This window comes from Macaca thibetana, chromosome 4 (assembly GCF_024542745.1).
Source record: "Macaca thibetana thibetana isolate TM-01 chromosome 4, ASM2454274v1, whole genome shotgun sequence".
Lineage (NCBI taxonomy): Eukaryota > Metazoa > Chordata > Mammalia > Primates > Cercopithecidae > Macaca > Macaca thibetana.
Genome location: NC_065581.1, coordinates 81,321,187 through 81,345,658, shown reverse-complemented (window position 1 = coordinate 81,345,658; position 24,472 = coordinate 81,321,187). Strand labels below are relative to the sequence as shown.

Sequence of the window (24,472 nt, the reverse complement as noted above, 5' to 3'; positions counted from 1 at the left end):
TGCTTTTCTCTTGTCTCTTAGCCATAGTTTCTCTATTCTGGAATTATTTTGATTGGTTTCTTTTTTGACTGAATTTTCTTATGCATTGCTATTCCAAGAAGGTTTCATGGGTTCCAAATTCCTCAGTGTTTTCATGTTTAAATTTCATATTCAAGCAAATTTTTTTCATGTGTAAAAGGAGCAAGTACTGCTCACGTGCAATTATTTAAAATAATTATTTGATACTTTAGTCCACTGAAAGAGAAGTCAAAATTAAGAATTCAAGAAGGGAGAATTCTGGCATAAAAGGACTGGCAGACTACAGCTATGAACAAGAACATGTGATAGGTTGAGTATTACGTATCCAAAATGCCTGGGACCAGAAGTGTTTCAAATTTCAGATTTCATTTGATTTTGGAATATTTGCATTATATTTACTAGTTAAGCATCTCCAATCTAAAAATCCAAAATCTTAAACGTTCCTGTAAGCATTTTTCTATGAGCATCATGTTGACACTCAAAAAATTTCAGATTTTAGAGCAGTTTGGATTTTGGATTTTCTGGTCTGGAACGTTCCACCTGTACTAGCTGCCTTGTCCTGAGGAGAATCGTGCTAGCAGATCACACCCCGTTCATTTAATGAGCCTCCAGTGATTTGGAAGTTTTAAAAGCCTCTTCTTACAATGACTCAAAACAGTCTCTTCATGAACACTTTTAGAAATTTCTCCAGAAAACTTACATCAGCCTAATTAAATGTGATCATAACTCTATAAGGAAAACCTTCACATACCTGGAAAAATAATTGAAATGAAATCTTTTGGTGAGGGACTGTTGGTAATTTATTTTTTCTTTTGACTATTCTATATTTTCCAAATATTTAATAATCATGTGGAACATTTGTAATTAAAAAGTAAACTCTACATTTAAAAAGTTAGCATCTTGAATAAATTATTTTAAAAATTTAAATTTTGAAGTTCTTAATTTATCTCTAAAGCAATCAGATAGTGTTTATTAAATTCAGGGCCTGTAGTAGTTGAATATGGATCTTAGGATCCCTTCTAGGCATTGTTCTTAAACATTGTTTATTATTAACTGAATAATATATTAGCCTTAGAATGATTTCTTGTTTAAGAATTTACAGGTTACCTTAAAAGCTGAAAATTGGAACAGAATATATATTAATCACATTTTTTTCTAATTTTATATATAGAGAGAGAGAGCGAGTGAGCCAGGTTTTTTATAATAGTGTTAATCTTTTAAAATCCTATTTAAATTAACAGTTATAAAATCCTCCTTGCAATTTATATTATTCCATTGATACAATATCATGATATATGTTGTTTATAAAAAATGTGCTCCGAAAGCACACTTAATCTGCACCAAAATGTTTCATAAAGTTATCAGCTGCTCCTTGGTCATTTAGAAATTTTGATTGATTATTGCTATGAACATTTAACAGAAGAATTTATTTAAAAGTAATAAACTCTGAAAGTTATTTCTATCTACATTCTCACATTTATTTAGCTCCATTTGTCAGTTGACATAGTTTTGGGTTAATTGGCCATCTGTGTCAAATTTAGTAGAACGTTGATTACGGAGTGGCAATTTTTCTGAATACAATCAGTTATAGTGAAACAGCTGTGTTATAGTGTAGTCCATCAGCCTATTTTGAGATCCTCATTTTAGTGTTTCCATTGTATTTTTAGTTATTGTACACAATTGATGAGTACACATTTAACTTTACATTTGTGGTGCATTTATACATTGCTTATAATATTTAGAAATCTTATCTGGAACAAAACTCATCAAGCCTGCAGCTTTGGATAAACCAGCTCCCAAAACTGAAAGTTGCCTGGTTACTCCTAAGAAGTCTGAAGATCCCACAGAAACTGATTCCTGTATTCAGTTTCAGACTGTAGGTATTAAATTCAAAATTAATAATCATAATGTTTTTATGTTCTAAAATTACATTAAAGCTAAATTATATTTAACAAAATATAATAAGGACTGAAATGTCTTTTCCTTCAAGTGATACTGTAATCACTCTTACTAAACAGTTAATTTTCTTATATAATAGAACATTGTTAACCATGTCCTTTTTATTCTTTTTTTAATTAACGGCCTGTGTTCAAATCCTATATATAAGTGTGCTGTAATGAAGTAATGCTTTTCTTGAAAGGATTCCTTAGGATACTGTGGTGAGAACAAGGAGGAGGAATTACTTATGTTTAAAAGAGTTCAGGAAGCAGAGGAAAAATGGAGGGGTGCACAAGCCCTAATTGAGCAAATTAAAGCCACATTCTCAGAAAAAGAGAAAGAACTAGAAAATAAGTTGGAAGAACTAAAGAAACAACAGGAAAAAGAACTCTTCAAATTGAATCAAGATAATTATATTCTTCAAGCCAAGGTACTAGACACATTGTTCTGGGTTTTTTAATATTTATTTTTTTAAAAAAACCTATGTTCCCTGCTAAATACATTGTCATCCTTGTTTCCTAGAGATGTTTGACTTGATGTATTTGCTGTATAAAATATAGACATGGTTCGAAGAGTGATTCCGTACATGAGAGCCTAAATTTTGAACCCTTGGGGGAGAAAATTAAATTTAAATTGGCTCATTTTGATGGTTTTCTTCTATTAGCTGTCCTTTTTAAAGAGAATCAGTTCATTCTGACCTTCAAAGAAATCAAAGTTTGAGCAAAACTGCCAAAGAAGGTATAGACCCAGAGGATGACATTGTGTAGCATTTGTGAGTTATTAACGGCACCATCAGCACAAAAACAGCACTTTGCTGATTTAACTGTAGTTATGTCACATTCCAGTGTGTTCAATATTATAAAACAGTTTTCAATCTAAATAGGAGTTTTCTATTATTCTTTCTCACTTCTCACCTTATCATTTCCTTCCCCAAATAAAACAATTGCTGCAATTTCTCAAAGTTAAGCAGCTTTGAAGAAACAAACAAAAAAACAAGGTGGTTACATTTTGGAGAAGCAGCTGATCCTGTCACTGGAGAAAAATTGAAGCAAATCCAAAAGGAAATACAAGAACAAGAGACACTTCTTCAAGGATATCAACAGGTATGGCCATCCTTTAGCATATGGCAAATTTACTCTTCTTCATCTTTTAGTTATTAAAATAAGGCAGGTCATGCACAGTGGCTTATGCCTGTAATCCCAGCACTTTGGGAGGATGAGGCGGGCAGATCACCTGAGGTCAGGAGTTTACCAGCCTGGCCAACATGGTGAAACCCCATCTCAACTAAAAATTTTAAAAAAATCAGTTAGGCATGGTGGTGCACACCTGTCATCCCAGCTACTTGGGAGGTCAAGGCAGGAGAATCACTTAAACCTAGGAGGCAGAGGTTGCAGTGAGCCGAGATCACGTCACTGTACTCCAGCCTAGGCAACAGAGTGAGACTCCATCTCAAAAAAAAAAAGGCATATTGAAATATTTCTGTGCTTATTTAACAGATAATGGGAATTCTGGCAAATAGGAGGTAATAATTTGACTAGTCTATGTATTTCCCATGAGGAGAATTAAATGCTAAGAGCGTGGGTTCTGGATTGGAAAATACTGGTTTTGAGTCTTAGCTCTACCACCTGCTGTGTGCCTTGGGCATCACTTAATCTTTCTAATTTAGTTTCTTCATCTGTGAAGTGGAGATGATAATATATAGGATCCCCAACTTCCAGTGGTTTGACTTAACAAAGTTTTAACTTTTATGATGGGCTTATCAGGATGTAACCTCATCATAAGTTTTACTATTTTTTGACTTTACAGTGGGTTTATCAGGGTATTAAGTATATTTTCAACTTAGGACATTTTTTACTTACTTTTGGGCTTATTGGGATATAGCCATTTGTGGGGCAAGCAAGTTGAGGAGCATCTGTACACTCTTAGTGTGGCACACAGCAATCAATCAATGAAAGTTACCTGTTAGTATTTTTAATAGCCAGTTTCTTAAAAACTGCCCTATGTTTTCTTAGTTTCCTGTAATGCTCTTCAGTAGACAATATTGGCTGATTTTGCTATTATTTTCAGAAATATGAATCTGGAATTAATTGATAATGTCCTGAGGGTGAAAAATTTTGAATTTAATGTAAGAAGATCTGTGGGTCCTACAGAGGCAGATGTTTGCAATGTGTGATGACATCTTGGTGTTGCTAGCCTAACAGTCAACCAGGACAGGTTTAGCATCTTTCTTCAGCATCTTTGTTCCCTGCCTCTCACTCCCTTTTTTCTTACTGCTCCCCTTTCTTGTCGCTCATTACATTCTTCTCTTTTGACAACTGTAACTTGAACCTTGAGCCTTAGTAACATGCATTATCACCCAGGGACATCATCGAAAGCATTGCCACATCAGTGATTACAATGTTTGCTGTAGCCGAATTGGAATGAATTGGCAGGACACACTGCCCTTGGTTACTGGGAACCATTCAAATTCTTCTGCCAGTTTGATCTTGCCATTAAAAAACAGAGGTTTTTAAGAAAATTTAACAGACCCATAAGTATGCCAACTAACCCATCCAACAGAGACAACACAAAATTTATGTGTCTAAATAGTAGAGGGGGATGTTCATTAATTCTGCATGTATTTAAGCACAGACTGTCTGCCCAGCACTATTCCAGACATGGTATAACAGTCTACAGTTTGCATTAGATACTCAAAAGCCCTTGGTTTGCATCTGATTTTTAATTTTAAACAGGTTAATAAGCCAGGGAGGGCATCAAAGTGCAGATTGGTACATTTTCTTCTCCCTCTGATCTCAACTGGTTGAGTCACTCTTCAGCTCTTTAGCTCAAGCCTTTTGGTGAACTGGATCTGTCCTCTGCTCTGCCTTGTCCTGACAACTTTCTGAAACACTGGTCTTTAACTCCCTGTTTATGGTCAATATCAGATACAAGCATGAACACCCATAGATACATCTGATTATCTCACCACTGGCAGCCAGACTTCCAGAATCTTCGTCCAGCAGTGATTCGATTTTTTTTTTTCTCTCTGTCTCTGGGGTCAGAAACAGAAAAGAACATAAAGGGTCTCACTGGGTCTTTCCACCTGGGTCCACATAGTCAGGATGTGGTGATTCCTTCAGCCACTCTCCCACTTAACTCCTGTGAAATGCAGTGCATTCAACTGACCTTAGGCCCTTTAGCTGTGGGAATTTTGGCAAATTAGTTTTTCAATGAGGCGTTTTAAACATTATGGAAAGAACTGTTTTTAGACAGCAAATTTATTCTGTTATAATATAAAAAGTTTAAAAAAGATTTTACTATGCAAAAACTAAAGCAACTTAAAAGACCGTTTAAAGGATTAATCTATTATGAGCACGTATATTATGTTATATAAGTACTAATGACTTTTAACTAAAATGCAATATTCTGTTTTTAAAAAGGAAAATGAACGATTATATAATCAAGTAAAAGATCTCCAAGAACAAAACAAGAAAAATGAGGAGCGAATGTTTAAGGAAAACCAGAGTTTATTCAGTGAAGTAGCTTCCTTAAAGTAAGTCCTTTTGAACTTCTTAAAATCAAATATACTTAAACTATTTCTAAGCATTTTCTTATTATGTTAATAATACATTTATTTTTACTTAGATGGTAAATTTTTATTTTTATTTGTATTCTCGTTTCCAGTTTATATGTTTAATACTCAGTGGATTTTTCTTTTGGTGTTAGATGGCTAGCACATACTTGATAGTATTTTCAGCATATTCATATTTGAATTCATATGAATTTATGTTCATAAATGATTCAAACATCAGTTTCAGGAAATTGAATATACAGTATTCCTCTTGATCAGTCATTAAGAATGAGATAACCGTTTCCCGAGGAACCATGTGATTAATAATACTAAAAAAGAAAGGTCATCCAGTATCACTTATGATCTTCTTGGGTCAGGTTCCATAGAAGCAGAGCCTGAGATGGTGCAGGTCCTTGTGGAGATGATATACTGAAGGATAACTCTCAGGAGAAAGGAGCAAGGGAAGCGGAACAGTGAGGAGGGGGAGGGCAAATAGTGGTCTCAGCTGGAGACTGGCTTCATTCTCCTCCCACCAAGAAGCTGTGGAGAATAGATTGTACCTGAGTTGGTCCCTGCTTGAGGCAAGGGGGCAGCCTTAGTCACTGGCTGGAGTGTACTGTGGAAAGGAGTGGGGGCTGCCCTTTATGTCAGGGGGCAGGGGCTGCTGTTTAAAGGAGCACCTGCAAGTTGTTTTCAGCCAGCATTTATCATGGCAGGGTAATGGGGCACCAGCACCTACTTAGGAATCATATTTCAGACTGTAAGGTCTTTTGGACGTTACTGCTTCCAATTTTAACATATTAAGTGAAAAAGCCAAGCCCATGAACATGGACAAGCTAGGATACTCTCTTCTTTTAGAAAATGACCACTATTTGTGTGTCCTTTTATATAAACACCTAATCACTCAGAAAGGACTGTTATCAAAAGTTTCTTTGACCCATGAATATCATGAATGTTTACCAAATTTATTTATATACTTCTCCCCCTTTTTTGGTTATATAAACTAGGGCCTAAGAGGCAGGGCTGCTAATAATAGCTCATACTGATCTTTCACGCAAAATAGAAAAAGGCACACTTGGTAGCAGACAAAATATATATATTTATTGCCACTTTCTCCTGGTAAGTTGGTAAGTGTAACCCCAGGCCATGTGTGATAATCTGCACAGTGGTAATGCATGAATGCATTTACTTAAGCTTTTTTTCCCAGATGTTTCAGTAAAGTTATTTTAAAATATCTTATCTTGTACTACTTGGCTTCTAAAAGAAGATCTATCCCAGGATCCAAAACTGAAGCTCTAAATTAACTTTCAGAATGAAATAAATGGTTTCTTTAGTACATTAGGGTTAGATGATCTTATGTGGAATCCAAAACTCCTTCTATAATATCTCTGGAATAACAGGAAAATTGAATTTAAGGTCCACATATTAGGATGTGTTTTGTTTTGTTTGTTTCCATGTATGAGACTGGCGACTCTCAGAAAAGATTCTAGAACAATATGCCAAGGAGTGAGTGCATTAACAACCCCACAGAAAAATGCAGCACATCTTTGTGGACCATTAATTTTTTTCCTGTGAGAATTGGGAATTAATATTTTTATATTATAAATAAACCAATAATCTTAGGTTTCAGTTCTTTTAGAATAAATATAAGCATTTCCCTTAAAGTATATTTCTCTTTTAGTGTGGTAGTATTTTAATCTTTAGATTAAATGAAAATTTTACCTTCATTTATGCATATAGCTTCAATGTATGTTAGTTTTTAATTTTTAAGAATTGAATATTTTCTACTGAAAGGAGCACCTGGTAAGAAAGAAAAACAACTTTTTATTTTCAAAATAAATCAGAGAACAGATGCACAAAAGTCGTTTTCTGTCTCAAGTAGTTGAAGATTCAGAGCCCACAAGAAACCAGAATTTTACAGATCTGTTAGCAGAACTACGGATGGCACAGGTAAGTTGCATAAGGATTTTGACTATTAGGGATAATAAAGGTTTCTGTAACAATCCCCATATGTATGAAAAAATCTGTAAATTTCATACCATTTAAAACTTAGGGAGAAATATCTTAAATTAGCGTATAGTATATGCGTGACCTTAGTATAGAGGAAACACTATAATACTGGTTTTAGATGTCATTGTCTTTATGATTCAGCCTCTCATCAGGCATTTGTCACATCTCATCAGGCCTGTTTATCATGGAGCCATTATCAGAGGCATGATTTTATTTAGGACATGTATACCTTATTTCAAACCAATTCCTTATTTGAAAGTGTGCAGCCTAAATAGTGTAATTTGGAGATAATTGTTTACCTTTAAAAGTTAGTAGCTTGCTGCCTGTCTTCCGAAGTAGACTGTGCACTTCTAGAGAGCAGAGACTGTATCTTACAAGTATTTATATCCCGCATACCTAACATAAAGTTGAAATGCAATGCTGTTCCATAACTTTTTTATGTTTATTAAATTGTACTATTAAAAATATGGCCTAGAGTTTTCTAAAGCAGTATTTATCAATAGGAAGAGTTTGGGAATTTAAGGCAGGGCAGAACTCTATTTTAAGCAGAAGTAATTCATGCACTGCATGATTTTTATCATCCCTGTCCCTAAGAACTATGTGCTTATAGCACCCACCAGTCATTGTAACAATTAAAACCACTCTGCCACATTTCCAAACATGGCCTGTGGAGGACAGTTACTTCTTCGCACCGCTCCCTTTGAGAATCATAGCACTAAACTAAAAAGCCCATTTCAGTGGGCCTCAAAAATAGCAAGCTAAAACAGCAATTAATGTTACCATATTTTATGAAGGCTTAGGGGAACAAAGTAAGGTTTCAAGCATAGCGTTAGCATTAGTTCCAAAGGCTGTTGTTTTTACCTTTTAAAAGTCCTGTTTTGAACATATTTTAATGACAGAAAATTTGAAAACTCCCACTAACAACACCAAAATATACTGGAAAAAAATATAATACATATCTTGTAAATGATTAACCATGCTCTCAAGAAAGTAAGGGAAATCATTAGAAGCCAAAAGTAAGGAGGGATAAAAAGATGGCAGTAAGTTTAGTAACCAAGAAGCCTGAGCTTTAACAGCAAATTGTAGATGGGATACCCTTAAAGGACCACATCTTTCACTAAAATAGTGGATTAGGAAAAAAGAAACTGAGATGTCAAGGAAGCTTTTCTGTCTTAATTTGGTCTCTGGGTAGGGAGAGGTAAAAAGTCTCCTCTGCACATACTTTAATGGTTGTTCAATATAAATGGTATCTCTTCTGCCCATTTGTGTTTAGTATTTGAATTGACACTACCTTGCAATGCTTAAACTAAAAAAAAAACATAAACAGTAGTTCTAAGTCAGTGATAACCTCTAGTAGATTTAGAAGAAACAAATGCAAAACAATTCTTAGAGGTATACACTCTTTAACCCAGTCCACACAATATTCCCACAGATAAAATCCAACTGATGATGTGCTCACAATGCAAAATTACAAAACCTAGAGAAACAGCCCACCATCTGCAGGCATGAGATGCTTTACAGCAAGATCAGAACCCCAATAGAATGATTGAATAGAGGCAATAAAATAAATAGACTTAAAGTGCTTAAATATACAAAATAATTGAGAAAGTATGACAAAAGAACAAAACAGGTCAGGCAAATTCAAACGAACATTAAACAGAGCTGTGGGAATGAAATATGCCAGAAATTAAGAAAGTAGAATTAAATAGATGATCATAAACAACTAAGAAAAGCATTAAACTGAAAGACCAATTTAAGGGAACTTAGAGTGAAACAGAAAAATAGAGAAATGTAAAATATCAGAAATATTAAGAAATATGAGATGCCCTAATGCACATGTAAATGTTTTAATAGGTAATGGCTGAGGATTCTCTAGAAGTGGTAAAAGGTGAAGTCTCAAATTTAGGAAGCACAATAAGTCCCACTCAACATAAATGAGTAAAAATCCACATTTAGTCCCATCATGGTAAAGCTACCAAAGTCAGGGGAAGCCTAAAAGAAATCAGGAAAAAAAAAAAAAAGGTGTTAGTTTAGTTTAAAATAACAGTAAAAATTATTTGGGAATTTTTTTGTGCACATACTATAAGATAGAATGTAAACATACGTTTATTTTGATTTACGTTAGTATTCTTAAATAGTTTTAGAGTAAAAATTATTTATACTGGGATAAATCTACAAAATAATCTTGTCAAGTATATTTGTGTATAGTCTACTTTATACCTTAAAAATTAGTGCCAATTAGTATATTCTTAAAATGTCAGTTGGTTATAAAGTATAGGTGGAAATGTAATAAAAGGTAAGTTCCTGAGCCCTTTCCTTTTAGTATTCCAGGATTGGGAAGAGAATGGGGCTGACTACAACTCATTTATTCAGACAGCCTTTATTGAACGCCTGCCATGCACCAGGCATTCATCCAAGCATTAAGAATATAGTAGGTAAATAAGACAGACACAGATCTTGCTCATCAGGAACATATGTTCTAGTGAAGAAGACAGACAGCAGATACACAAATAAATAATTACAGATAGAAGTGCTTTGAAGAAAATGAAAATAGAGAATAATGGGTGATGAGTTAGAGGTAAGGCGGCATTTAATAGTGTGGACAGGAAAGCTCTCTCTGAGAAAGAGATGTTTGAGTTGAGAGCTGAAGAGGAGGAACTGCCAACCAGGCAGATTCAGACTTCAAACCAGAGGGAGGAGCAAATGCAAAAGCCCTGAGTTTGTTCCTTACCAGGAGCTAGAGGCCTTTGAAGCATAAGTGGATAAAGACAGGAGTGGCAGAGGCCTCTCTCAGTGTCTGCATGGTAAATTATGAGAGAGGAAAAGTACTTGTCAGCCAAAAGCCTCTGGCCCACAGATTTAACATGGGGCATACTCACTTTCTTGAAGGTGGGCATTTTCTCTCCCTGAAATATGCAAGCCTGGAGTGGACATCCATTGATTGAGCATGATTAAACTTCAGATGTTTATAGTTCTTTGAATTGTAAAATACTGTAATTCCATAAAGTAGACATTGATAGAGAACATTTCTAAATTGATTGAACTAATTAAGCAACAGGTTTTTGCAGAAAAAGCATTCAGCAGCTTTTAGATTAATTTTAGTTTCAGGGCTCTCCTGAAAGGACATCTACAGAAGATTAAACAAACGATGCAGTTAAATCTGCGATGCAACTAGGAACTAAGATTATACAATGCTTTACAAATGCTCTTATTTTCTTTCTAAGACTGATTTTTAAATTGTAAGATAGTGTAAACCAGAGTTTGTAAGAACTTGTCATTTTGAAACTTAAATACCGAGTTGACTGCTGTTGAGTCCAGTAGTTTCGTAAGTTCAGTTTAGTCTACATTTATCTAATACATGCCATGCACTTAGTACCATAAAGTAAACAAGTAGTACTAAATCAGCTTGGTCCCCATAGAGCCTTCAGCCTAATAAAGAGAAGAGGTTACATATAAATGAATCAGTGTCATAGGAAACAGTAATAAATGCCATGCTAGAGGTACAACTGAAGTTGTGGGAGGCAGAAGAGGGTACTATCAGGAATAGCTTAGCTTAATTTGAAGTGAGGTTTGAAAGATAAGTGTGATTTTTGTCAAGCAGAGGAATGGGGCACAACACTTTGAACTACTGAGAGTGGTATGGAATGTAGTCCATATTGAGAATTTCATTTTTATTTTTTGATGTCCCAAGCATTTTTTATGCATTTATGATACAATGTTTGGCAAAATAAAATCCTACGTTTTATATGTCAGGTGGTGATGAGTGCTGTGAGAAAAAAATGAAACTGTGTGCCTGGGGGCCAGGATGGGGCTTGCTATTTTAGATAGGGTGGACAGGAAGGCCTTCTGAGGCTTCATGTGAGCAGAAATCCTGATGGAGTGAAGGAGGAAACTACCTGGCTATCTGGGTCCCAAACCACTACAAGCAGAAGAGACACTGCAGACCCTTTGAGGTAGGAGTGTTCAAAAAACAGCAAGGAGGTCTCTGGCTAGAATGGAATGGGCGGGGATGTATAGAAGAGGTGATCAGTCATGGGTAAAGCTGGGTTATATGACACTAAAGGTCATGGTAAGGACTTTGGGTTAACCCTGCAAGGGGCCAGCAGAGAGTTTTCTGGTTTTGTTTGTTTTTATTTTACTTTAAGTTCTGGGATACATGTGCTGAATGTGCAGGTTTGTTACATAGGAATACATGTGCCATGGTGGTTCGCTGCACCTATCAACCTATCTAGGTTTTAAGCCCTACTTGCATTAGGTATTTGTCCTAATTCTCTCCTCCCCTTGCCCCCCATCCCCCAACAGGCACCCTTGTATGATGTTCCCCTCCCTGTGTCCAGGTGTTGTCATTGTTCAACTCCCACTTATGAGTGAGAATATGCGGTGTTTGGTTTTCTCTTCCTGTCTTAGTTTGCTGAGAATTATGGTTTTCAGCTTCATCCATGTCCCTGCAAAGGACATGAACTCATTCTTTTTTATGGCTGCATAGTATTCCATGGTATATATGTGCCACATTTTCTTTATCCAGTCTATCATTATTGGGCATTTGGGTTGGTTCCAAGTCTTTGCTATTGTAAATAGTGCTGCAGTTAACATATGTGTGCATGTCTTTATAGTAGAATGATTTATAATCCTTTGGGTATATACCTAGTAATGGAATTGCTGAGTCAAATGGTATTTCTAGTTCTAGATCCTTGAGGAATCGCCACACTGTCTTCTACAATGGTCAAACTAATTTACACTCCCACTAACAGTGTGAAAGCATTCCTGTTTCTCCACATCCTTGCCAGCATCTGTTGTTTCCTGACTTTTTAATGATCATCATTCTAATGGCTTGAGATGGTATATCATTGTGGTTTTGATTTGCATTTCTCTAATGACCAGTGATGATGAGCTTTTTTTCATGTTTGTTGGCCGCATTAATGTCTTTTGAGAAGAGTCTGTCTATATCCTTCACCCACCCTTTGATGTTTTTTGGGTTTTTTTTTTTTTTCTTGTAAATTAGTTTAAGTTCCTTGTAGATTCTGGATATTAGTCCTTTGTCAGATGGATACATTGCAAAAATTTTCTCCCATTCTGTAGGTTGCCTATTCCCTCTGATGATAGTTTCTTTTGCTAAGCAAAAGCTCTTTAGGTTAATTAGATCCCATTTGTCATAGTGGCGGGCACCACCATGCCTGGCTAATTTTGTATTTTTAGTAGAGACGTGGTCTCACCATGTTGGCCAGACTGGTCTCGAACTCCTGACCTCAAGTGATCCGCCCACTTTGGCCTCCCAAAGTGCTGGGATTACAGGTGTTGAACCACCGCGCCTGGCCAACAGAGAGTTTTTGATGGAGAATGACATTAACTGACTGTTCAACAATTCGTGTGGTTGCTGTGAGAATAGACTGTAGGGGTCAGAGGTAGAAGAGGCATACTAATTAAGAGCTTATTACAGTAATCCAAGCAAGAGAATTAGTGGGTCATCAATATGGTTAGTATATGGAAGAAGTTAGAACAGTAGATTGAAAGGTCTTTAATGCTGTGTTGAGATGATTAGAACTGATTTTAATAGGCTATTGCACGCCATTAAAAATTCTGGGGTAGGGCAGGTGGTAACAACATCAGAGCTAAAATTTAGAGAAAATATTTTGCAACAATGTTCATGATGGATTGTGTGAAAGACTATACCACAATTTATTGTGGTTGTAAAATACTTGCTTTTATATTTCTTTGAATATCAAGAAAGAAAAAGACAGTTTATTGGAAGACATCAAAAGACTGAAACAAGACAAACAAGCTCTTGAAGTAGACTTGGAAAAAATGAAGAAAGAGAGGGACCAAGCCAAAGATCAGATTGCTTATGTCACAGGTAAAACACTGAGCTGAAACTGTGTACCTTTATAATCATAACTGTTCTAATGTTGATTGAATGGTATAATCAAAATGCTACTCCTTAAAGTATATTGTAATTTTAGAAACATTTTTTAAAATTCATTATTAAAAGATGTGTGAATTTGATTGGGTTTAGTAGGCATAATTGCAAGACAAGAGAAAATCAAGAATTGTTTTGGATTCATGGCATGTATGTTTGGTTGTTCACAAATCTGTCATCCTAGCTAGACTGTGACCTTCCTGAGAGCAAGGCCTGTCTTCTTTTCCCTGGGTCTGGAACTTTGTAGGCTGTTAAGTATTTGCCAAGTGAATAAATAATAGCGCACTGGGTTTTATAAAGAACACATAGATGATTGTGGCATGGTGCCTACTACGTTACGAAAACCAAGGGGAGTAAGATAAGAATACGCATAATATAAGAAAAAGTTACAAACAAACATGATAGGAATTGGGATGCCAAATGAGGGTTCTGGGGCAGAGTGGCATTTGAGCTGGGCCTTGACAGGTAGTAAAATTTGAAAGTGAAGGGATGGAAAGAGGCTGCACAAGTATATTCCATAACTTAGAGTGGCAGAACACAGGGATAGAAACTTAGATCAGAGGAGCCCTTGTTTGCAAAAGATAGGATCTTTCCTCTGCAGTATTACGAACTTCAGTGTTAGATATGTGCAGAGAAATCCATTCTGACCTGTTTGTAAGAAAATGACATTTGCTTCCCTTATCTGTAAAATATAGAGTAATAACAGTAATGGTATTATCCATTGTAAAAGTTTATTGTAGTAAATAACATAATAAATGGTAATAAGCACTCCTGAATGTTTGTCCTGTTACTTTTTAGTATAATTATAGACATTCTTCATTTTTAGTATTTCTTAAATCCAACATTTATTTTCCCATGGAAACAACTTTACTTTTATAATTTTAAAAAGGTCAGTGGAAAATAATTTATCAAAAATTTTCACTTTGCTGTAGGGTTGACGATTTGGATTATAAACAGTCTCTTATTTCTTTTGGTTAATAGATTAAGCTAGATACTATGTTGTATACATTAGTTGTTTTATGCATCTTATTTTTTCATAATGCTGTCATTAGATGGGCATTGGTTTTCATTTAAAATCTTTTAATTTAGTTTATTTCCATATTTTGGAGAACAACAAGCAGGTTATTGAGTTATTTTATCTTATAGGTGAAAAATTATATGAAATAAAAATTTTAGAAGAAACACATAAACAAGAAATCAGTCGTCTGCAAAAAAGATTACAGTGGTATGCTGAAAATCAGGAACTTCTGGATAAAGATGCACTTCGGCTTAAAGAAGCAAATGAGGAAATTGAGAAACTCAGACTTGACGTAATGGATCATTTCAGAATGTATTTCTTCTCTAGATGCATCATGTTATCTGTAATATCAGTTCTATGTAACCTTTTGTCATTGCATCATTACTCTGAACTATTAATTAAGATCGCTGGTTTGCTTTTAGATATATAGTCTATTTTAAATTAGACTGAGAATAAATATAAGCTCCTTATCACAACCTGTCAGGCCTCCATGGGGTCCAAACCCTGCCTGCCTCTTCAGTGTCATCGGATACCACACTCCCCTGAGTCACTCTTCTCCAGCCACATCAGAGGTCCTCTGATTCTTGAACATGCTGGACTCATTCCACTTGTTTTCTTGGCCTGGAATACTTTGGCCTGAGTTCTTTCTGTGTCTCACTCCTCCTCCTTGTTCCTGTTGGCTCAAATATCTACTTTCTAGAAAAGATGTTTCCTGACTCCCTTTCCTAATGTAGCTGCCAATCTCTCAACTTCTGGTTCTTTGTTCCTATCCCTTCACTCTGTTTTATTTTCTTCTTAGCCTTTACCACTCTGAAGGTTTTTCATTTTCCCTTTGATTTACTTTATTTATTAGCTTATCAACTCTCTCCCTCTACTAGAGCATAAGCATCTTGGGAGCAGGGACCTAGTTTCTCTCGTTTGCCATCCATATCTCCTGCCAGATCTAGGAAGTGCCTGGAACTTGGGAGGAGCTCAAGGAATTTGAGGCATTAATTCCCCAAATTTTGCCGAGGAATTGATAAATGAATGAGTACCTAATATTATGCTTCCCCCCACCCCCGGAACTTTTCTGTTACATTTAAATATGCTTCTTAGCATGTTATTTATTTATTGACAGATTGAGAAACTGAAAGCTGAATCTGGGAATCCATCTATTCAGCAGAAGATACGCTTAAAAGATAAAGCAGCAGATGCCAAAAAAATTCAGGATCTGGAGCGACAAGTATGTGTTCAGGGTAAATTTTCATGAGCATGTTTTATGTATAGTGCATTTTGGTTTTCTCTTTTGTTTCAGGAGTTCCCACGAGATGGAGTCGACCTGGAAATTTTTGTTTTAAAGTATTTACATTAGTAAAAGTAATAACATAATTTTATGTACCTACAGCTTTATAATTACAGAATTTTTAGACTAATGTGCCTCATTTGTAAGATGATAGACCTGCTCATAAAAGGTAATTTGGTACCGTAGCTCTGTTAGACATCTAGGAAGAAGGAAGTAGAATTTTGAAACTCTGGATATAGAGTTAGGATTTCTCTTCCTGACCATTGACAGCTGAGAGAGGAGTATAGGAGGGAGATCCCTGAGTTGGGAACATGCTGGTAATGCTTGGGAAATGTTACAAAACAGCCTATAAACAAAATATTCAGCTTCCCAAAGAGCTGGCCATTATCTTGAGCCCTTTCTTACTGTTCAGACTTAGAAATACTCATTTTGTGGTCAGCGTGGAAGACCTTTAGTCATAAAGTGAAGCTTATTAAAATAAAGATTTTTTTATTTAAGTATTTGTTTTAGGAGGTAGGATTATTTTTTCCTTCTGTTTTTAAAACACTGTAATATAGCATTTATATTCATAACTAAATATTTTAAAACAAAATATGAATTGCCAGCCTTGTTCATAAGGGAGCAATATTCTGTAGTCAAGTCATGGTACTTAAACATATAGGTATTATTCCATCATAAATCCAAAACTGTGAGGTCATTACTGGGCTGAATATTATCCCAGTTTTATGAGAAGAAGGAAAACTAAGCAAAGAATTAACTTTATTACTTTTACCAGACCTATTTTTATATTAAAAGGTATGACTGAGTAGATTGGATCAGGGTCAAGAAAGGATCAGCCAAACGTGGTATGAAGAACTAGAAATATCTGGCCAGGCGCAGTGGCTCATGCCTATAATCCCAACACTTTGGAAGCCGAGGCGGGAGAATCGCTTGAAGCCAGGAGTTCAAGACCAGGCTGGCCAACATGGTGAAACGCCCTCTCTACTAAAAAATAGAAAAATTAGCCAGGCATAGTTTTAGCTGGGCATGGTGACACACACCTGAAATCCTAGCTACTTGGGAGGTTGAGGCAAGATAATTGCTTGAACCTGGGAGAAATAAGTTACAATAAGCCAAGATTGTACCATTGTACCTCAGCCTGGGTGATAGAGCGAGACTCCATCTCAAAAAAGAAAAAAAAGTAAATAAATAATTAATTTTAAAAAAAGAACTAGAAATATTCTGAAGTGAGTATAGTCTGGCATTGCTTGGATTTTCTTTAGTGCTAAAGATTTAGATTAGCCAATCTAAGAAGCCATCCAGAAGTGGGAGAGAAAAAACACCAAAGGAGCTACTTCTTTATTAGATGACTTATTTTAAGAGAAATTATGTAGAATTGATCCATATTGGTCAGACATACACTGCTTTATAAAAGTAACCTCCCTTTTTTATTAATGCTTTTATTAAACATTAGTTCATCATCTTACATTTTTCTAAAATAATTTTCTATGTAGTTGGATTGCTGCATGTACATTTCAGATCATGTTTATTTAGTTTCCATGAGCATTTCTATCCTGATATTTTAAACCTTAATACATATTTTTTAATCAAGGTATATCACAATATAGTCAGAATAATTATGGAGCAATATTCTTTTTTATTATTATTATTATACCTTAAGTTCTAGGGTACATGTGCACAACGTGCAGGTTTGTTTCATATGTATACATGTGCCATGTTGGTGTGCTGCACCCATTACCTCATCATTTACATTAGGTATATCTCCTAATGCTATCCCTCCCACCCCCTCCGCACAGTAGGCCCCAGCATGTGATGGTCCCCTTCCTGTGTCCAGGTGTTCTCATTGTTCAGTTCCCACCTATGAGTGAGAACATGCGGTGTTTGGTTTTCTGTTCTTGTGATAGTTTGCTGAGAATGATGGTTTCCAGCTGCATCCATGTCCCTACAAAGGACACGAACTCATCCTTTTTTATGGCTGCATAGTATTCTATGGTGTATATGTGCCACATTTTCTTAATCCAGTCTGTCACTGATGAACATTTGGGTTGATTCCAAGTCTTTGCTATTGTGAATAGTGCTGCAGTAAACATACATGTGCATGTGTCTTTATAGCAGCATGATTTATAATCCTTTGGGTATATCCCCAGTAATGGGATGGCTGGGTCAAATGGTATTTCTAGTTCTAGATCCTTGAGGAATCGCCACACTGTTTTCCACAATGGTTGAATTAGTTGACAGTCCCACCAACAGTGTAAAAGTGATCCTATTTCTCTACATCCTCTCCAGCACGTATTGTTTCCTGATTTTTTAATGATTGCCATTCTAACTGGTGTGAGATGGTATCTCATTGTGGTTTTGATTTGCATTTCTCTGATGGCGAGTGATGATGAGCATTTTTTCATGTGTCTGTTGGCTTTTGAGAAGTGTCTGTTCATATCCTTTGCCCACTTTTTGATGGGGTTATTTGTTTTTTTTCTTGTAAATTTGTTTGAGATCTTTGTAAGTTCTGGATATTAGCCGTTTGTCAGATGAGAAATTGTCTCCCATTCTGTAGGTTGCCTATTCACTCTGACGGTAGTTTCTTTTGCTGTGCAGAAACTCTTTAATTTAATTAGATTTGTCAATTTTGGTTTTTGTTGCCATTGCTTTTCATGTTTTACACGTGAAGTCCTTGCCCATGCCTATGTCCTGAATATTATTACCTAGGTTTTCTTCTAGAGTTTTTATGGTTTTAGGTCTAACATTTAAGTCTCTAATCCATCTTGAATTAATTTTTGTATAAGGAATAAGGAAAGGATCCAGTTTCAGCTTTCTACTTATGGCTAGCCAATTTTCCCAGCACCATTTATTAAATAGGGAATCCTTTCCCCCTTTCTTGTTTTTGCCAGGTTTGTCCAAGATCAGATGGTTGTAGATGTGTGGTATTATTTCTGAGGACTCTGTTCTGTTCCATTGGTCTATATCTCTGTTTTGGCACCAGTACCATGCTGTTTTGGTTACTGTAGTCTTGTAGTATAGTTTGAAGTCAGGTAGCGTGATGCCTCCAGCTTTGTTCTTTTGGCTTAGGATTGTCTTGGCAATGCGGGGTCTTTTTTAGTTCCATATGAACTTTAAAGCAGTTTTTTCCAATTCTGTGAAGAAACTCATTGGTAGCTTAATGGGGATGGCATTGAATCTATAACTTACCTTGGGCAGTATGGCCATTTTCATGATATTGATTCTTCCTATCCATGAGCATGGTATGTTCTTCCATTTGTTTGTGTCCTCTTTTATTTCACTGAGCAGTGGTTTGTAGTTCTTCTTGAAGAGGTCCTTTACATCCCTTGTAAGTTGGATTCCTAGGTATTTTATTCTCTTTGAAGCTATTGTGAATGGGAATTCATTCATGGTTTGGCTCTCTGTTTGTCTGTTACTGGTGTATAAGATTGCTTGCGATTTTTGCACATTGATTTTCTATCCTGGGACTTTGCTGAAGTTGCTTATCAGCTTAAGGAGATTTTGGACTGAGACGATGGAGTTTTCTAATTTTAAAATCATGTCATCTGCAAACAGGGACAATTTGACTTCTTCTTTTCCTAACTGAATACCCTTTATTTCTTCCTCTTGCCTGATTACCCTACCCAGAACTTCTAACACTATGTTGAATAGGAGTGGTGAGAGAGGGCATCCCTGTCTTGTGGCAGTTTTCAAAGGGAATGCTTCCAGTTTTTGCCCATTCAGTATGATATTGGCTGTGGGTTTGTCATAAATAGCTCTTATTATTTTGAGATACGTTCCATCAATACTGAATTTATTGAGAGTTTTTAGCATGAAGGGCTGTTGAATTTTGTCAAAGGCCTTTTCTGCATATATGGAGATAATCATATGGTTTTTGTCTTTGGTTCTGTTTATATGCTGGATTACGTTTATTGATTTGTGTATGTTGAACCAGCCTTGCATCCCAGGGATGAAGCCCACTTGATCATGGTGGATAAGCTTTTTGAAGTGCTGCTGGATTCGGTTTGCCAGTATTTTATTGAGGATTTTTGCATTGATGTTCATCAGGGATATTGGTCTAAAATTCTCTTTTTTTGTTGTGTCTCTGCCAGGCTTTGGTATCAGGATGATGTTGGCCTCATAAAATGAGTTAGGGAGGATTCCCTGTTTTTCTGTTGATTGGAATAGTTTCAGAAGGAATGGCACCAGCTTCTCCTTGTACCTCCGGTAGAATGCGGCTGTGAATCCGTCTGGTCCTGCACTTTTTTTGGTTGGTAGGCTATTAATTATTGCCTCAATTTCAGAGCCTGCTATTGGTCTATTCAGGGATTCAGCTTCTTCCTGGCTTAGTCTTGGGAGAGTGTAAGTGTTCAGGAAATTATCCATTTCTTCTAGGTTTTCTAGTTTATTTGCGTAGAGGTGTTTATAGTATTCTCTGATGGTAGTTTGTATTTCTGTGGGGTCAGTGGTGATATCCCCTTTATCATTTTTTATTGCATCTGTTTGATTATTCTCTCGTTTCTTCTTTATTAGTCTTGCTAGCGGTCTATCAATTTTGTTGATCTTTTCAAAAAACCAGCTCCTGGATTCATTGATTTTTTTGGAGGGTTTTTTGTGTCTCTATCTCCTTCAGTTCTGCTCTGATCTTAGTTACTTTCTTTCTGCTAGCTTTTGAATGTGTTTGCCCTTGCTTCTCTAGTTCTTTTAATTGTGATGTTAGGGTATCAATTTTAGATCTTTGCTGCTTTCTCTTGTGGGCATTTAGTGCTCTAAATTTCCCTCTGTGTGATGCTTTAAATGTGTCCCAGAGATTCTGGTATGTTGTATCTTTGTTCTCATTGGTTTCAAAGAACATCTTTATTTCTGCCTTCATTTCGTTATGTACCCAGTAGTCATTCAGGAGCAGGTTGTTCAGTTTCCATGTAGTTGAGCGGTTTTGATTGAGTTTCTTAGTCCTGAGTTCTAGTTTGATTGCACTGTGGTCTGAGAGACAGTTTGTTATAATTTCTGTTCTTGTACATTTGCTGAGGAGTGCTTTACTTCCAATTATGTGGTCAATTTTGGAATAAGTGTGATGTGGTGCTGAGAAGAATGTATATTCTGTTGATTTGGGGTGGAGAGTTCTATAGATGTCTATTAGGTCCGCTTGCTGCAGAGATGAGTTCAATTCCTGGATATCCTTGTTAACTTTCTGTCTCGTTGATCTGTCTAATGTTGACAGTGGAGTGTTGAAGTCTCCCATTATTATTGTATGGGAGTCTAAGTCTCTTTGTAAGTCTCTAAGGACTTGCTTTATGAATCCGGGTGTTCCTGTATTGGGTGCATATATATTTAGGATAGTTAGGTCTTCCTGTTGAATTGATCCCTTTACCATTATGTAATGGCCTTCTTTGTCCCTTTTGTTCTTTGATGGTTTAAAGTCTGTTTTATCAGAGACTAGTATTGCAACCCCTGCTTTTTTTTGTTCTCCATTTGCTTGGTAGATCTTCCTCCATCCCTTTATTTTGAGCCTATGTATGTCTCTGCATGTGAGATGGGTCTCCTGAATACAGCAGACTGATGGGTGTTGACTCTTTATCCAGTTTGCCAGTCTGTGTCTTTTAATTGGAGCATTTAGTTCATTTACATTTAAGGTTAATATTGTTATGTGTGAACTTGATCCTGTCATTATGATACTAGCTGGTTATTCTGCTCGTTAGTTGATGCAGTTTCTTCCTAGGATCGATGGTCTTTACAATTTGGCATGTTTTTGCAATGGCTGGTACCGGTTGTTCCTTTCCATGTTTAGTGCTTCCTTCAGGATCTCTTGTAGGGCCGGCCTGGTGGTGACAAAATCTCTAAGCATTTGCTTGTCTGTAAAGGATTTTATTTCTCCTTTACTTATGAAACTTAGTTTGGCTAGATATGAAATTCTGGGTTGAAAATTCTTTTCTTTAAGAATGTTGAATATTGGCCCCCAGTCTCTTCTGGCTTGTAGAGTTTCTGCCAAGAGATCTGCTGTTAGTCTGATGGGCTTCCATTTGAGGGTAACCCGACCTTTCTCTCTGGCTGCCCTTAACATTTTTTCCTTCATTTCAACTTTGGTGAATCTCACAATTATGTGTCTTGGAGTTGCTCTTCTTGAGGAGTATCTTTGTGGCGTTCTCTGTATTTCCTGAATTTGAATGTCGGCCTGCCTTACTAGGTTGGGGAAGTTCTCCTGGATGATATCCTGAAGAGTGTTTTCCAACTTGGTTCCGTTTTCCCCGTCACTTTCAGGCACACCAATCAGACGTAGATGTGGTCTTTTCACATAATCCCCTATTTCTTGGAGGCTTTGTTCATTTCTTTTTACTCTTTTTTCCCTATACTTCTCTTCTCACGTCATTTCATTCATTTGATCTTCAATCACTGATACTCTTTCTTCCAGTTGATGGAGTCAGTTACTGAAGCTTGTGCATTTGTCACATAGTTCTCGTGTCATAGTTTTCATCTCTATGAGTTCTTTTACGGTCTTCTCTGCATTGATTATTCTAGTTATCCATTCATCCATTCTTTTTTCAAGGTTTTTAGTTTCTTTGTGCTGGGTACGTAGGTCCTCCTTTAGCTCTTAGAATTTTGATTGACTGAAGCCTTCTTCTCTAAACTCGTCAAAGTCATTCTCATCGAGCTTTGTTCCATTGCTGGCAATGAGCTGCGTTCCTTTGGAGAGGGAGATGTGCTCTGATTTTTTGAATTTCCAGCTTTTCTGCACTGCTTTTTCCCCATCTTTGTGGTTTTATCTGCCTTTTGTCTTTGATGATGGTGACATACTGATGGGGTTGTGGGTGTCCTTTCTGTTTGTTAGTTTTCCTTCTAACAGTCAGGACCCTCAACTGCAGTCTTTTGGAGTTTGCTTGAGGTCCACTCCAGACCCTGTTTGCCTGGGTATCAGCAGTGGAGGCTGCAGAACATAGAATATTGCTGAACAGCGAGTGTTGCTGTCTGATTCTTGCTCTGGAAGCTTTGTCTCAGAGGTATAGCCAGCCGTGTGATGTGTGGTGTCGGTCTGCACCTAGTGGGGGATGTCTCCCAGTTAGGCTACTTGGGTCAGGGACGCACTTGAGCAGGCAGTCTGTCCATTCTCAGATGTCAACCTCCGTGCTGGGAGAACCACTGCTCTCTTCCCAGCTGTCAGACAGGGACATTTACATCTGCAGAGGTTTCTGCTGCTTTTTGTTTAGCTATGCCCTGTCCCCAGAGGTGGAGTCTACAGAGGCAGGCAGGCCTCCTTGAGCTGCGGTGGGCTTCACCAAATTTGAGCTTCCCTATGGCTTTGTTTACCTACTTAAGCCTCAGCAATGGCAGGCACCCCTCCCCCAGCCTCGCTGCCGCCTTGCAGTTAGATCTCAGACTACTGTGCTAGCATTGAGGGAGGCTCCGTGGGCGTGGGACCCTCTGGGCCAGGTGTAGGATATAATCTCCTGGTGTGCCATTTGCAAAGACCCTTGGTAAAGCGCCGTATTAGGGTGGGAGTTACCTGATTTTCCAGGTGTCGTGTGTCTCAGTTTCCTTTGGCTAGGAAAAGGAATTCGCTTACCCCTTGCACTTCCCAGGTGAGACGATGCCTCGCCCTACTTCAGCTCTTGCTGGTCGGGCTGCACTCTCTGACCAGCACTGACTGTCTGACATGCCCCAGTGAGATGAACCCGGTGCCTCAGTTGAAAATGCAGAATTCACCCATCTTCTGTGTTGCTCACTGTGGGAGCTGGAGGCTGGAGCTGTTCCTATTCGGCCATCTTGGGTGCCCCTCACAATATTCTTAAATAGACTAATTATAAATTATCTATTTTTAAATAGAATATAAGTCAAAATGGAGCTAATTAGATGTATATTGTAATGAAAATTTTAGATTGTGTTTGTACTTTTTTTTATTTAATGGAATATTTCATGGTTTAACTTTCAATGAGAGTTAAAAAAAGTTTACTTTGTATACCGGTCAAACTGGTATTTTTGACCAAAGAATAATATTGAAAAGCAAAATTAAAGAAAATACAAATAAAATCTCATTTTTCCCAAAAAAAAGTATATATTTCAAGATATCAAAATCAGATTGAAAATGTTTAAATTTTTAAATAAATACATTAATTTAAAATGTTAAATTTATAAAATCTAGTTCTCCTTTTAAGATATGTAGTGTTGGTATGTATACATGAATTTTCATATACCTACAACTAACTCAATTAACTAATATCAGAGGAAACAAAGCTTTGAATTTTTCAGGTGAAAGGAATTACTAGTATTCGTAGATGGATATATCCCAATTTATGATATATCAATAAATGTGTAAGCGTTTTCACAAATGGAAATATTTATATTAACTTTGCAAATCATATGCCCCTTAGATACCTAATATGAACAGGATTTTGAGCACCAGCAAACCATCTTACCTTAGGAGATGAAATCATCATAAAAGCCAACACTTACCAAGCTCTCACTATATGCTGCACACTCTAAGTGCTTACCAAGATGAAAGTCATTTGATCCTCAATTATATCAACCCTTTGAAATTGCTACTGTTACCATCCCCATCTTACCCAGGAGGCAAGAGAAATTTAAATTGAGGGATTAGTTGACACAGGGTCCTAAAGCTGGTGGCACAGTCTAACCCAAATATGCTCTTAACTGACACTAGACTGCCTCTCAGGTGCTATTTTGTTGCGTGCTCATAGGCTAGAAAACAGTTCAACAAAGAATTCAGTGTTTGTGTGTTTTGCAAAGATGTCTTCACCATAATAGGTTTTAAAA

At 36.7% G+C, this 24,472-nt stretch overlaps 1 protein-coding gene across 10 annotated transcripts in view; it reads left to right on the top strand.

Annotated features, from left to right (window-relative positions):
- CEP162 (centrosomal protein 162) overlaps nucleotides 1-24,472 on the top strand; it is a 457,088-nt gene that overhangs the window by 392,712 nt on the left and 39,904 nt on the right. For all 10 annotated transcript variants that reach the window (XM_050788104.1, XM_050788106.1, XM_050788107.1 and 7 more), the window contains 8 exons: nucleotides 1,761-1,894; nucleotides 2,159-2,386; nucleotides 2,919-3,059; nucleotides 5,376-5,488; nucleotides 7,351-7,456; nucleotides 13,241-13,367; nucleotides 14,577-14,740; nucleotides 15,566-15,670. In XM_050788104.1, coding sequence (XP_050644061.1) covers nucleotides 1,761-1,894; nucleotides 2,159-2,386; nucleotides 2,919-3,059; nucleotides 5,376-5,488; nucleotides 7,351-7,456; nucleotides 13,241-13,367; nucleotides 14,577-14,740; nucleotides 15,566-15,670 — 1,118 coding nt within the window. The remainder of the gene's footprint in view (nucleotides 1-1,760; nucleotides 1,895-2,158; nucleotides 2,387-2,918; nucleotides 3,060-5,375; nucleotides 5,489-7,350; nucleotides 7,457-13,240; nucleotides 13,368-14,576; nucleotides 14,741-15,565; nucleotides 15,671-24,472) is intronic.